The sequence below is a fragment of the Temnothorax nylanderi genome, unplaced genomic scaffold, assembly GCF_030848795.1.
Source record: "Temnothorax nylanderi isolate EJ_2023f unplaced genomic scaffold, tnyl_v1.0 TNYL_tig0463_pilon, whole genome shotgun sequence".
NCBI classification, from domain to species: Eukaryota; Metazoa; Arthropoda; class Insecta; order Hymenoptera; family Formicidae; genus Temnothorax; species Temnothorax nylanderi.
In genome coordinates this window covers 13,560-28,669 of record NW_027249525.1, presented here as the reverse complement: position 1 = coordinate 28,669, position 15,110 = coordinate 13,560, and the positions used below count along the sequence as shown (strand labels likewise).

Here is a 15,110-nt window from a genome sequence, read left to right as displayed (position 1 = left end):
TGGCGACAATCGAGTCTGCTCGTTCCATATCCATATGTATTGTATTACATCTGCAAGTCGAAATGAGTTATACACGCGGCCACACTACGGAACGCGTTATTGCTCATTCCCTGATCATTTCCCTGACACTTGAGATCGTTTCGACAAATGCATATATATACTCTATCGTGGATTATAAAATGCAACACAGACATAAAATCGTTGGACGCCGTTCAATGCGCGTCCTACGCGCGCGATATTTGTAGATTTGCAGATTTACTGGCGCGCAATCGTGATAAATATTTGAGAGAGGCTTCCTAATAACGTCTGTCATCCTGCGAACGTCGAGCAAACTCGCTCGACTCGAGTGATTCGCGTTAAATCAATATAAATCATTCGGTGGATCCGCGCCTGGGTGCGGCGGCTGCCATCACATCGGAGCGTTATCGGCTCCGATAACAACGCCGATAGCCGATAAGAAATCAAATTGCGAGCGACTGAATCGAGCATCTATCGGACTAATCGTCGGGTGTCGTCGGAGGAGGATCCCGCGAAAATGCTGAGTTGCAAAATGGGCGCCGATTCCAAATGTATCCTGGTGACCGGCTTCGGCCCGTTTGCCGCTCACGCGAGGAATGCCAGCTGGGAGGCGGTGGAGGAATTGCAGAAACTGTGGACGAACTCTGTGGAATTTCCCGACGTTGAACTAGTCGCGGAAGAAGTCCCGGTCTCGTACGATTACGTGTCCAACCGTGTCCCTCATCTCTGGAAGAAACACAGTCCATTGGTAATTAAGTATAGCGTTCCCAGACAGCATGCATGTCCAAAATCGGACATAAAACGTCTTAAAGACATGTTTAAGACCTCTTTAAGACATCTTTAAGACGTTTTATAATATAATGTCTAAAAGACGTCTTTAAGACGTCTTATGTCCCGATTTTGGACATGGTGCTGTCTGGGTTGCAACTCGAGCTACGCAATTTCTCGACACATATACTTATTATTTCCTATTTTAGATTATTCTACACGTGGGTGTATCGCACAAGGCTGATTCTCTAACGATAGAGTGTCACGCCTGCAGCAACGGCTACAAGAGGTTCGACATAGATAATAAATGCCCTGATGAAACGAACGTCGAGTGCAACGTCCTGGAAACTGGGATAGATGTCGAAAAACTTTGCGATAGTGTGAATGAAAACTCCGAAAGAAGTGGATGCAAAGCCTGCGTCTCGTACGATGCCGGCAGATATTTATGCGAATATATATTTTATCAATCCCTTTCTGTTGAGCCGACAAAGACTCTGTTTGTGCATGTTCCGGACTTTGACAAGTACTCCAGTATACAAACTGCAAACGGTTTATACGATATTTTGTGTTATTTATTGAGAAATTTGAAATCCAGTTAACAGTCGTAATCTGTTTAGCTGTCAGTAATTAATAATAGGATACAATAAAAACAATGATATAATTTTATAAAAATCTATGTGCTTAAGGCCTGTACACTTTCTTATACGTAAATACGACATAATATCTAGAAATATAAAAAAGTTAAGAATATAAGATATGTAATATAAATAATGTGATGTGATAAAAATAACAGTCTTAATTTATTAAGCAGATTTTATTAATAGATTTTATAATCTATGTGTTCAAGGCCTATATACTTTCTTAAATCTAGAAGCAAAATTTAAGAATATAAGATAGATGTGTAATATAAATAATATAATGTGATATTCTTATAGGATATGGCATATGATTATGACAAATACAAGTTTTATTTTTTGCTGTATATATAAATGTCCAGCTTTGATACAAATGTAATAACACTCAAATTACTGCATCGCAACTTATGATCCAGGTTGAAATTTCGTCCGTGCGGGTGGAATGTTGAATCTAAGCTCGTGAAATTCCGGCTTTCTGATCATCGATGCAACGTGCCCCATTTGGATCGTACAGTCGGGATTTAGATTCGGTGGTAGCAACGTGCATTCTCGCTCTAAGATGCACGCTAATCCTTCTAATAGCTCGATGAATCCTATAGACGCTGCCGCACGCCGTAATCTGTTTACCTCCTATGCGACAAAAATAAAATAATCATTTCGCAAAAATTCCATCATTTAAATTATATGCAATAGCCTTGTATTTTTAGTCCGTCTAATTGAATAATCACATTACCTTGTAAAAGTTCTGTGTCTTGTCTGGTAATTTTCTCGCATGTCTCAATATTTTTTGAATATCAGATTGTAAGCCAACTTGGCGAATCCATGAAGGAGCATTTTGCGTATAGCTTCTCTTTTCAGCTGGTCTAACTGGAAAACTAACTGGAGAGCTTTTGACTGTATCTAATGGGCCCAAATTGCTGAAATTGCCTAACCACGGTACAACGTCAGATCCTGGCTCTAATACAGTTAGCATTAAGTTGGATTTCTTCTTAGTATCCGCCCAAGAGTATATAAATCCATACCATTCGTTGTTCAACATACAAAGGGCAGCCATATTTTCCACCTGCAAAGTATATCAATTATTTATCAACTTAATCAAATGCAAATAATAATGGCCAGTCTACAATGAGTCGTTAGTCGTTAGTCAGATGTCGGAAGAGAGTCAGAAGAAATAGTCATAAGCGTATCGTAAGGCAATTGGAAGTCTGTAATCGGTGATCGTAAGAGATGGCATTTGGCCAATCGCTTACAATCGCCAATTACAGACTTCCGATCGTCTTACGATACGCTTATGACTTTTCCCGACTTTCTTCCGACATCTGACTAACGACTAACGACTCATTGTAGACTGGTCATAATAATTGCTAGATTTCGAGCAAGACATTACCTTTAGTGCTCCATGAAGCAATACACAAAAAGACGGCATTTTTCCCTCGTCTCCGTTTTCATCGGTATCTGAATCCTCTTCTAATGATACGCCTTGCATACTTGAATTTTTCTCTGTTATCAATGGCAATACTAAGTGCCTAGAAATGGAACTTGGGCTACCAACATCTCCTACGGATATAAATCCACATATTTCTATGGTTTTTGATATTGCCAAACCTGGGGTTAACTCGAAATCCGTCTTCTTTGTGTAAAGCTGAAACATATGAAGTATTGCAGTGTCTATGCAACTATGTTTATAGTAATCTAGCATGTTCCCATGTTTCTCAATTTACCATGGGAGCTGGCGATAATAAAATGCGGGAGCCTAAATGGCCACACTTTAGGTATCCTTGGAAGGAAACATAATTTGCTTCAGCTAGCTTCTGGAAGCAAGCCGCGACGGAGTATTTGCTAAGCGGTGGGTCAGGAACTAGTACAATACTGTCGCCACCAGCTAGATCAACTAAACGTTGATAGAGAGGTAAACCGATCTGTAAACTAGGGTCTGAAAACATATATATACGAGTGATATATTTAAATATACGAAATAAAAGGTGAATAAAAGTATGTTTACGTTTCTCGACTTACCCTGCTGCGACCCGATGCAAACTATACTTAATTTCCCCGGGTATGGAAAAGGTAATGGAAAGGGATTTGTGTCTTGTGCAACATTCAAAGAACTCAAAGAATTGCCCAAGGACATTGGTCCTATGCCAGGATTACCATCCGTGATTAATATCACTTGGCAAGCAGTGGCGTTACCCCATTCCGCCATAATTACATTGTTAACTCCGTGCAATGCTCCTTCGATGCACGTCTTGTCCCACTCCTCGATAGTTTGCAACTTTGCACGTATGCTGTCGTAATCGCGCGTGAACGGGCAAACTATTTCGTACAACGACGAGAATACAATCTGAAATTCGTCAAGTTTACATATATTAGTATACCTATTGTACCTGACAGCATTAGTCTGTCTTCTTACCAGCGACACAAATTCTAGTTTCGAGTTAACTTGCAAGTAGTGTAGTAGAGCGTTTATCCCATGCACCGCTAAGTGATGCCGTGTCAACGGTTCATTTTGCAAATTGTCATTCGTCCCACCTGTCAATACAGGTCTCCTCATTGAGAGAGAGACGTCCAACGCTATAACCGTAGGCATTTTGACGCCCGAGTAAAGATTATCGTAAAGTGATTAGAAACTAGAGACACTTAAAAGTCTCATAATATATTTATCAACTGCATACATCTTCTTTTTCGCCGAATCTGTATAAACTTGTTCGATGCGAACGTATAGGTTACACAGAGAGCCACATATTAAACTTTCCTCTGCATCGATTTCCTTTCCTCGCGAAAAGGAGGTTGTTCGTCTGGAGTTAATAAATAGGTACTTGAAATATTCGTTAACAATACTTCTGTCATGCTAATGCAGCTAATGCATCTTTCGGCAAAAATGGTGCCGTGTATCGACGCGTCGGTCCACAACTTGACTACTTAACTTGACGAGTGTTTCGGATACTCTAACCCTAACCTATTCTGAGCTCCACTTCGATCATACGGCACAAATGTTTACATTTCGGCGGCGTTCGTAAAACGCCTGCTATATGTACTTGATAAAATTTTGTAGAAATGTAGCATATGTTTGTTTTAGTTTTCTCTTTAAAATAATTAAAATTAAATTAGAATATTTTACGACATACAGATATATTTTTTATTAGCAGATAAATTTATATAATTATTTTTATAGTATAATATATATATTACTTTAAATAACATTCGGTGAACAATATAAAGATAAATGATGCATATATTATCGTATGTGAAACATACGGAATACACTCTGTATATAACTTATTGGTATTTGAGGGCAATGAATTAACATGTGTACATAGATATTTATTCAACATTTTTTGAAAAACGTAAAGAGAAACCAAAAAAACATTTTAAAAATGAAAAAAGCACGTCAAGCGTCTTATTATGAGTAATTCTGAAAAAATGAAAATTAATATATTAATTAATAAAACGCTTTTGTATTGCGGATTTTTTATGGAATTGACATTATATATTTAGAAATTTGTAAAAAGAATTAATATATGTATAATTATTATATACTTATTAAAAAAAAAAAATATTACATTATCCATTTTATAGCAATTTAAATTAATCTTTAGAAGACGGAAAGCCTATTTTTAGGATTTCAAGCTGTGTTTATGCGCTAAAATATCATATATACATATATATATGGGTTTTTTGGGTTGCTGATCGAGTTCTGTCGTAGTTCCGGGAATCAAAGGAAAAAAGTAAGAATGACCAATTCCGAGAATTGAAGCGATTACTCATCTTATCTTCTGAAGAAAAGTCTTCATCAAGATAACGACAATGCGTAGTACGTTTAAAAAGAGGTATTAGTCGAAGACCAAAATATGTTGTAAGTGCGATATGCCTCGTGTACATATATATTAAATTGTATACCTTGCTTCGAAATATATCGTATAAAACACTATTATTAAATGTATGCATAAACATCCCAAATAAAAATTTTCTTATTATTATCGCAAATAAAAAATGTTTTCTCACAAAATCCTTCTTATGAATTTGTTTGCATTTTTTAGCTCTGAATTTGAAAAGATATTTTTATAACATTTTACAAAAAGTATTTCCATATTTTTCATTCAAAATTAAATATAAATAATAATTTTTTGAAATTTACAATTATATAAATGTTTTATGCAATTTTTTCATTTTTGTTAGCCGGACGGGAAGCCTAGTTTTATGCGGGTTGGGTCTCGGAACCATTGAATAAAAAATAAGTTAAGGTATGGATTCTCGATTAATGATAAAAAAAATTACTATAAAGTGAGGTTTATTTTTTCGACACTGTGATATACAAAACTCACCTCAGGCCGTTCGGATCCTAGATTTAAAAAGTCATTATCCTCGCACACGTCGAGAAAAACAACGAATGCTTAACGATTGCAATTGCTTTCCGTGGTGAAGACGGACTTGTGAAACATTTCATCCACACATACAACTGAAATTACAATAAAATTAAAAGATGAGGGAAGAAGCGCGGCGTATCGAGGAAATATATATTTTCTCGCATAAGATAAATACGCTATCTATCACAAAATTTTATGTGCCAAATTAAGTATAATTTGACACTACGAATTTAACAGTGTATAACTTTCTTTTTATAGAAAAACTGTAGAGAGAAGCGGGTGATCCTAGACTCATATTACTATTAACCGGTTTCATTTTCTTCCCTCATTCAAGACATATTACAATAATTACTGGCGAATGTCAACCTTGCCATCGAATTAATAGCACTGCACTATAAACAATAATGCTTTCGCCGAGGCTTTCGCAATGTCCGCGTTGATTCTCAACATTTTTATAGGGAGTAATAATTTGAAACGTTGTCGGTCATCTAGCGAAACCACTGCCAAGGGAACGGGCTTGGAAAAATTAGCGGGGAAAGAAGACCCTGTTGAGCTTGACTCTAGTCTGGCATTGTAAGGAGACATGAGAGGTGTAGCACTCAACATAAGTGGGAGATGGCAACATCGCCGGTGAAATACCACTACTTTCATCGTTTCCTTACTTACTCGGTTAGGCGGAGCGCGTGCCCCGAGGGCTTCGTGCCCCGGCGGTCACGGTGTTCTAGAGCCAAGCGTGTCAGAGTGGCGTGAGGCCTCGCGGCCGATCGCCGTTAATACCATAAGTGCGTATCATATAATCTGGTAAACAGTAGAATTACAAACTCAGACGCATTCTAGAAGTACTGGTGAAGGTAGTGTAATCATCGATCGTTCACGTACTTACCTCCCACATAGCATGCATATCAAAAAGACGTCCAGAAGATATCCCGAAGATATATTTAGGAGATAGGATATCTTCGGGATATCTTCTGGACGTCTTTTTGATATGCATGCTAGGTGGGCTTAGGAATGCGATAATATTGAGAATTCTTAGAATACGATATACTCATATCTTCTACATCACATACTTATTTTAAAAATATAATAACACTAGAGTAATTAGGATGAATCATTTAGACTAGACTAAAGCTTTCCAAAAAAATGATAAGATCCTCTTTGGTTCCTATAAAAAGAGAAGTCTCGAAGACTGTAGAGACAGTTCCCGACAGTTCCTCGACAGTTCTTCAAAACGCAGTGCGTATTTACAACATAGTTTATATTTTATCGTGTAAAGTCTATTGTAAGTATAAAATTGTGCTATAAATTCCTTTTTTGTGGAATGAGAATTACTTACAACGCCCACTGACTCTCAACGTAATTGTTCACAAAATAGAGCTATGTTTGAAAAGCTAAAAAGCAAGAGAATAATATATCACACCCTAGAAGAATATATACAGTCGCAATTCAAAAAAATTCGATTTTGAGTTAAGCCCATAAAAAGTAGCATAAAATGTTATGTGTCAAATTTATAGGTAAAATCCATTGCACGAGGCAGAAGTGTTGTTATTCTTTTAAAATTTTTTTAAAAAATTTTGTCGTTGATTTAAAATTGTTTTTATGTCCAAATTGATTTTATATCCAAAGTTTTTTCTTTATTTGAAGTGTATGATAATAATATTTATTAATAGCTATATTGCAAACAATAATTAAATTAAAATTGATTTGTGAGATTGCAGTCGTATTATTATAATAAAATTTTAGAGAAAAATGTCCGAAGAATTTATTTGCAATAGCGGATTCAGATATTTTCACACGATAAAGAAATCCCGCGTTTGCAAAAATCGCCTAACTGGGCATAAAGAACTTCTCTCATTTTGGGCTCTCCGGGCCCAGTCATCAATTATATATAATTTTGTAGATTATTATGGTAGTATTAAAGAAGAAATAGTTTAAATAATCTTTAAACCCTCCGTCGCGCCAGAAGCAGTTTTGACCTCCTAATGATGCCATTTTTATTCGTTCGATGGTTCGTCATCAGAACTATCCAAGATGACAAATGCATTATCGCTATTGTCAGAATAAAATATCTGATGTATATTAAAAAAAAAAAAAACAACAACAGGGGTTCGATTCTTGATCGAATTCATTTCAAGAGAAACGTATGCGCAACTTACAGAAAAGTCGATTGGCTGTCGCATAATTTTTTAACCAATCAACTTGCAACGTTTCTGTAAGAACAACATTTGCCCATACGTTTCTCTTGCGAATGAATTCAAGAATCGAGCCCCTGGTATGTACATCCACCGCTTCGTGCTCCCTCCGCTCAGCACGGACTTTATTGGCATCGTTGTCATCACTGACTGTGTCTAATACCGAAATAAACAAAATACACGATGTTTTCATGCTTGCAATCAACTGATGAGTTAATTCTTATTTTATAGTTAAGAAGGTTCAGTGGCTACAAAAAAATGCAGCCAGTTTCATGAAATTTTAATATATTGTTCTGGAATGCAAAATAGAATTATGTGAATTTTTTGAGAATTTTTCACCGTCCCGTTTTGAAAAAAATCTACTCCAAAAAATGTACTTTTTAACATAGGTTTTTATGGGAAATGACATATATTGCACACCTTCAGAATGAAATAAGTGCAAGAAAAAATGCAAATGATAAAAAAAAAATATGCATATGTAACTTAATAATTTACAAATAAATGAGTGGAAGAAAGGGGAAGGTTACCGCACATTTCGTAGAAAAATTAATTATTAAAGCATAAATTGCTTGATTTTTCGTCTGCTAGACTGCTACGGTCGTGAGCAGCAGCACGCACTATACACGCGGTGACCAATCAGAGCAATCCCCTTCACTCCCACTACTTCAAACGCTAGTGCGCTGTTGCCAGAACCCCCGCGTCCCACTACTCCCCCCGATGAAGCCATCGAACCACCTTTCTGCTTGCGTTCAAGCCATCTCCTCATGATAACAACGGCAACAAATAAATATTGAATATTTTTCGATATATTTGTTGGTGCATTTGCTTAACTAAGTTCTTGATTTTATATTTAGTTAAGTTATATTTGATTAAGCAGGCATTAATTTTACTAATTCATTATATTGTCATGATAAAAAGAATCGGAATCAGTGACACAATTATGTCCATACTCCATACAACGATATTAATGAAGTCTATCCTAGGCATAAAGCTGCGGATGTATTAATTGTTTTTTATTTTATTTTTTTTTTAGTATACAGGTACTTCTGAGCATAGCAATGACGTATTTGTATCTTAAACAGCTCTGATGATGAGCCATCGAACAAATAAAATGACATCATTAGGGCTGCGTTCGGAAACGTCACCCGGGTACACACGGGTATACTCCCTTCTCCTTCTAACTCGCTGAGATACGTATACTCGTGTGCACTCGGGTGACGTTTCCGAACGCAGCCTAGGAGATCAGAATTGCCTTCGGCGGGAGTTTAAAAACCTAAAATTATTTTTTCTTTAATACTACCATTATTATCTATGTACATTCTGCAAAATTATGTATGATTAATGACTAGGCCCGGATAGCTCAAAACCCCTCATAAAAATAGGCGAAGTTCTTTGATTTCGCGTGCGTGAAGTAAATTCACTTGACTTGCGACATTTTTTCATACCATATTTCATCATTTTGACCCCATTAAAGTTCCATACATTAGCGACAATGGAAATACTAGCGACAGTTGCACATTAAATTTTGTTAGAATAACAATCATCTCTTAAAAATAACATCTGCGAACTACCGACAATCAACCAAAAATGAACAATATTAATAGAATTTCAAAGAACTTGTAAAAGTTAAAATAAAGATTAATTAATAATGCTTAAATTTTCGGGGGAAAAGGGACTGAATTTCTTTGCGCTTTATGTATCGAATTTCAATACATAAATAATCAAAAGTCCCGACTTTTACCACAATATGGACAATACAAGGGCCATAAAAAATACCTTTAATAAAGACACGTAGGTATAATATAATCGCTTCAGTTATAAATAATCGAAAATAATGTGCACATGCTAGTGTCTTTCATGCAATAATATGGTATGTATAATTATACATGCAGTATTTTCCGGAGTTTTTACATCTAATACCTACATATCACAAAAACGTTGTCAAAAGTGTTAATAATTTTATTAGTCGTCATTATTGCCTGAATATCGACGCAACTGCATAATAATGAGAAATTTGCAGGAACGGCACGCGGAACAGTCTATCATGAGTCCGCTAAGTACGAAGGTATTACTGTGCATTGTACTCTGTTTGTCAATATGTCAATATACTCAAAGTCTGTATTTGGAAAGCAAATCTGGAAACGTCACATTCGACAATCCCATCGATGCTATCGTTCTTGACGCAAATAACGGTAAGACAAAATAAAAATCAAAAAAGTTTTAGTTAATTTGGTAATTATTTAGAATAGGGCTTTTTCCGAATTTTGATATTTTATTGCGGCTCTCTTGGTAAAAATCTTTATTGTGACTCTGACAGTGATAATCAATCGGGAGAGCCCGAAAAATATGTACCCTACCTATTTTTTATCTATTTCTTTTTTTAAGTATTGTTCAACTTTCCACGCAAACGTTCAACGTTCAATTTTCTTTTACTTGAAAGTACACATGCAGGCGGGGGTAAATGGAGGTGGACCTCGGTTTGCATGGATATTTCTTTGGACAGCAATGTACTATCCACGTCATAATTTTTCGGGTTTTCAACTTTCCACGCGAACCGAGATCCACCTCCACTGACCTTCGCCTACATGCGTGTACTGTCTATACACACATATTAGAAAATTACTTCCTTTAATATTGACACAAACTGTTTGACACCAAAATGACGAAACAAAATAGACATGATTCACGAATTACTACCGGTTCTTTTCAGGACCAAAATCGGTCCTTTTAAGAGCTACTATATATATATATTTACTAGCTGGTTACCCGGGCTTCGCCCCGGAGGACATATGTAATAAGACACGCAAGTAGTCTCTCTCTCTCTCTCTCTCTCTCTCTCTCTCTCTCTCTCTCTCTCTCTCTCTCTCTCTCTCTCTCTCTCTCTCTCTCTCTCTCTCTCTCTCTCTCTCTCTCTCTCTCTCTCTCTCTCTCTCTCTCTCTCTCTCTCTCTCTCTCTCTCTCTCTCTCTCTCTCTCTCTCTCTCTCTCTCTCTCCCTCTCCCTCTCCCTCTCTCTCTCTCTCTCTCTCTCTCTCTCTCTCTCTCTCTCTCTCTCTCTCTCCCCTCTCTCTCTCTCCCCCTCTCTCTCCCCCTCTCTCTCTCCCCCTCTCTCTCTCCCTCTCTCTCTCTCTCTCTCTCTCTCTCCCTCTCTCTCCCTCTCTCTCCCTCTCTCTCCCGATAAAAACAGTACGTGAAATCCACGTTATTGCTACGTGGATCAGCATCGTGGAATCCACGTGGACATTCGAGTGGACAATCCGCTCAAGAACGGTACTGTAGTCCACGTGGATGAGATCATCGATTTGACGTGAAATCCACGAGCTTTCTCTCTAAATTTTTTGGAGTGGAATCTCACTTCAAAAGAGTGAGATTTCACTCCTAGGAATAATGAAAATACTGCCAGTCTCTCTCTCTCTCTCTAATTAGAGTGAAATTTCACTTTTCGAAAAAGTGAGTTATTCATTCTTTACTTGGAGTGATTCTTCAACTCTGAAAAGAGTGACATGTTTCACTGAATAATTATTCACCCGACATAAAAAAAATTATTTATTTTGAAATTTTATTACTATTTTTTAACTAAATTTGTTTCTTAAGATGCAGTCTATGATTATAAATATTTTCTCGTATTTGAAAAACACACTTACCTTGGTGGGATTCGAACTCGGGACCTCGGGACCTCTGCATCGTGAGCCAGCTGCCTTACGTGGGAGACTACTTCTTAATTTGATGTAAGCGTTATATATAGTCTACATATGTCATAACCAGCGCAAATATATAATTTTTCAAAAATCATCTTAAGAAACAAATTCAGTTTAAAAAGAGTAATAAAATTTTGAATTGGATATATGATATAATATTTCTTAATGTCGGGTGAATGTCAGAAACCAGTGCCGGCTCATTATGAAATTTCGTGTTCGTAAATATATTTATGAAAAAAGTATATTTATAAAGTTAAAACATTCTTATCAAATCCTTACAAGGGCCTCACTAGACAAAAATAAGGAAACCTTTCTTATGGCATCCCTATAATAAATAATGATCGGGACCTCATCCGGTTAGCGCATAAACACAGTATAATAATACTTTCATTAATTATAATCTTTATATCACTTTGATTAATTATAATCTTTAATAGAAATTACGTGGATGCAGATTTATCCACAAACTATCCACATGGATGCAACGTTTTCTTTCATCACTACATCGAAGTCTTTTATCCTCGAAATGTCAATAAAAATTCCCTGTACATATTTCTTAATAGATATATCTACAGAGAATCTACATTGATATTTCGGAGATAATAGACTTCGATGTAGTGATGAGAAAAGAACGTTGCATCCATGTGGATAAATCCGCATCCACGTAGTCCACGTAAATTACGTGGATTCGACGTGGATGTGACGTGACTGTTTTTATCGGGCTCCCTCCCCTCCCCTCTCTCTCTCTCTCTCTCTCTCTCTCTCTCTCTCTCTCTCTCTCTCTCTCTCTCTCTCTCTCTCTCTCTCTCTCTCTCTCTAAAATGCTATAAATTGAAAAATATTACTTTTTTATCAACTGAAATTCAATTCCGTCGTATACAATTCTTTGAGATTCACTCAATTATTTCCTTAAAAAATTGGAAAAATTTCGTAACCGATTTCCAAAAAGATACCGGTTCCCAAAAAGATCAATAACGAAAAACTATACAGTTTATAGCACTCCCCGGAAAATTCTACCCCTATTTCATATACTTTTGGTAGAAATTTGATCTATAATTCTTTGACATTCGGCCAATTATTTCCCGAAAAATTAGAAAAATTAAAAAAACCGGTTTCCAGGAAATCGGTAACAAAAAACTATACACATAGTGGCACTCCCCGGAAAATTCTACCCCTATTTCATATACTTTTGGTAAAAATTCGGTTCAGGGGTTTAGGCTGGGCGTTGATGAGTCAGTGAGTCAGTCAGGACATCTTCCTTTATATATATAGATAACGTCGGAAGATCCGAAAGCCACGTCGGAAGAAATAGGTAAAAAAATAAGTAAAAAAATAGGTAGGGTACATATTTTTCGGTCTCCCCCGATTAATTATCACTGTCAGAGTCACAACAAAGATTTTTACCAAGAAAGCCGCAAAAAAATATCAAAATTCGGAAAAGGCCCTATTCTAAATGATTACCACCGAATTAAGCTAATAATAATCATTTTTTGCTACACTGATATTTTTCTTAAATAGATGAAGCAATAACTAACATAACGGAGGGATCCACAACTGCGTTAAAGTTCCCAAGCTTTCCATACATGGTAGAAGTGCAACATATCTTGGGCGACGTAAACTTTAGATCGTGCGCCGGCACGATCTTATCCAAAAGATGGGTTCTCACAGCCGCCCATTGTGTCGGAAAAAACCCTGGATTATTTTTCGTATATTTCGACGTTGACGAGTTTAGCATTGAACAGAATATTCCTCGACCCCTCGATGGTATGTCGATGAGTGTGCGTCAAGCGTTTAAACATCCGCAATACGCAAAGGGCTACAATGATATTGCCTTACTCTATATGCCACAAGATATTCCCTTTTCCAGTAAGTACATTTTAAATTAATATTTCTCTTTCTTCTTCCTTTTGCGCTTATTTATATGTCGGCAGTATTTAATTATTTTATGGAAAATATGCGGAAAGTTAATAACGATTTGAATAATAAGGTGAATTATAAATGCGGAACGGAGACTCGTGGAAATAAAAAATCATATTGTATATCTATGTACAGCTTCTTTTATAATCTTTGATATATATACTTTGATGCATACTAAATAAATATCACAAATTATAAAACTACTGAAAAAGTATTACGAGTGTATATCATGCCTTAATATTGATTTTAAGAAATTATTAGTTAAATATAATATTTCTCTATTTTAGATAATATTCAGCCAATAAAACTCGCATATTACGAGAGCTTTGTGAACAAATTTGTGAAAGATGCTTATGTGGTCGGTTGGAGAAAAAAGAACACGACTAGCGAAAGTACGATGGAGACGATGAAACTTAAATACGCCACGTTGCCGATTATAGAAAATAATGTATGCAGGCAATACTGGCCCATCAACGACAAGCACATTTGCACGGCCGCAGGATTGGGACAATTTGCTTGTCCTGAGGTAAAACATAATCACAAATAATAAAGTTATTGTTTATGATAATATACTACAAAAATTACAAGTGTAAGTGCAATATTCTAACGCGCAGTATAAATCATATTATATCGTTTTAGTCAGCTTTAATAAATAAAATTCGAAAGTTTCTCTCTTTTTGTAACAGTTATTTAATATTTGTTATATAATATTTTATTTTTAGGGAAACAGCAATGATCCTCTCATCGTAAGAAAAAATGGCCAAGACTTTCAAATAGGTATTATGATGAGTTACGGAGACCAATCTTGTCCTGACAACTTACCTCGAGTGTATACTAACGTTTCTTCATATATAGACTGGATTCGCGAAGTCATGGGTGCTTCCGAAGAGGCGCTCGGGGTTAGCTCGGGGTTAAATTTTGGTATAGTGCACGTAACATATGCTAAACCAAAATCTCGCTTCTTCGGAAGCACCCATGATAATTAAGCGATATTAGTGCATAAATATAATATTATCCATATGATCTATAATTTAAATGTATCATGTATATAGTCTTATAATGATCACAATTCCTTATAAAAAATGTACATGCATTAAATGTACATTGTAATACCAATTTTTTCATACGGATACATTTAATATCATTGATATAATCGATAATTTAAACTTATCAGTCGGTATATTGATAAGCCGGTATATTAAAATTTGCTTTTTTCATAAACAATAACTTTGCTTGTTATGAAACACAATATAAAATGTACTTTCAAAATTATATATGTACGGAAAGAATAGTTTTGCTGAAATCAAGAGACACGGTAGTGTCTCGTGCCAAGTACACGCGGAGCGAGACCGACCGTGACTCTTTTACGCGACGCGACGGGTTGCGAGTACCCGAGATGTTGAGATCTCGATAACGAGTGAACGGATCAAGTTCTAAGTAGGCTTGATCGATAGTTTGGGGTCGAAAAGGGGGGGGTTTCTCTCATAATATTCCGCTACGTGCCCTACGAGCGGAGATATTGC

The 15,110-nt window shown here is 36.3% G+C and overlaps 3 protein-coding genes across 3 annotated transcripts; 2 read left to right on the top strand and 1 right to left on the bottom strand.

The window, feature by feature from the left end:
* Positions 1–9: 9 nt before the first annotated feature.
* LOC139783028 (pyroglutamyl-peptidase 1) lies at positions 10–2,167 on the top strand. The gene is made up of 2 exons (XM_071722151.1): positions 10–766; positions 996–2,167. The coding sequence occupies exons 1-2, from the start codon at positions 536–538 to the stop codon at positions 1,383–1,385; spliced, it is 621 nt and encodes a 206-aa protein (XP_071578252.1). The 5' UTR covers positions 10–535; the 3' UTR covers positions 1,386–2,167.
* Positions 1,736–4,382, bottom strand: Ints14 (integrator complex subunit 14). Its single transcript, XM_071722150.1, has 6 exons — positions 3,832–4,382; positions 3,438–3,762; positions 3,143–3,354; positions 2,809–3,063; positions 2,155–2,484; positions 1,736–2,051 (listed from the first exon to the last, which is right to left on the bottom strand). The coding sequence occupies exons 1-6, from the start codon at positions 4,006–4,008 to the stop codon at positions 1,827–1,829; spliced, it is 1,524 nt and encodes a 507-aa protein (XP_071578251.1). The 5' UTR covers positions 4,009–4,382; the 3' UTR covers positions 1,736–1,826.
* Positions 4,383–9,832: 5,450 nt separating this feature from the next.
* On the top strand, positions 9,833–14,628 carry LOC139783038 (chymotrypsinogen B-like). Its single transcript, XM_071722166.1, has 4 exons — positions 9,833–10,166; positions 13,189–13,536; positions 13,875–14,113; positions 14,310–14,628. Exons 1-4 carry the CDS (start codon positions 9,980–9,982, stop codon positions 14,571–14,573), a joined length of 1,038 nt encoding a protein of 345 aa, XP_071578267.1. The 5' UTR covers positions 9,833–9,979; the 3' UTR covers positions 14,574–14,628.
* The last annotated feature ends 482 nt before the right edge of the window (positions 14,629–15,110 follow it).

Bases quoted from the DNA above. Each gene is read 5' to 3' on its own strand.
- LOC139783028 (XM_071722151.1), top strand. From the start codon at position 536: ATGCTGAGTTGCAAAATGGGCGCCGATTCCAAATGTATCCTGGTGACC. The intron at 767-995 runs GTAATTAAGTAT...TTCCTATTTTAG, and splicing joins GGAAGAAACACAGTCCATTG to ATTATTCTACACGTGGGTGT.
- Ints14 (XM_071722150.1), bottom strand. From the start codon at position 4,008: ATGCCTACGGTTATAGCGTTGGACGTCTCTCTCTCAATGAGGAGACCT. The intron at 2,485-2,808 runs GTAATGTCTTGC...TATACTTTGCAG, and splicing joins TGCTTCATGGAGCACTAAAG to GTGGAAAATATGGCTGCCCT. The intron at 2,052-2,154 runs GTAATGTGATTA...TTTGTCGCATAG, and splicing joins AGACACAGAACTTTTACAAG to GAGGTAAACAGATTACGGCG.
- LOC139783038 (XM_071722166.1), top strand. From the start codon at position 9,980: ATGAGAAATTTGCAGGAACGGCACGCGGAACAGTCTATCATGAGTCCG. The intron at 10,167-13,188 runs GTAAGACAAAAT...TTTCTTAAATAG, and splicing joins CGTTCTTGACGCAAATAACG to ATGAAGCAATAACTAACATA. The intron at 14,114-14,309 runs GTAAAACATAAT...TTTTATTTTTAG, and splicing joins GACAATTTGCTTGTCCTGAG to GGAAACAGCAATGATCCTCT.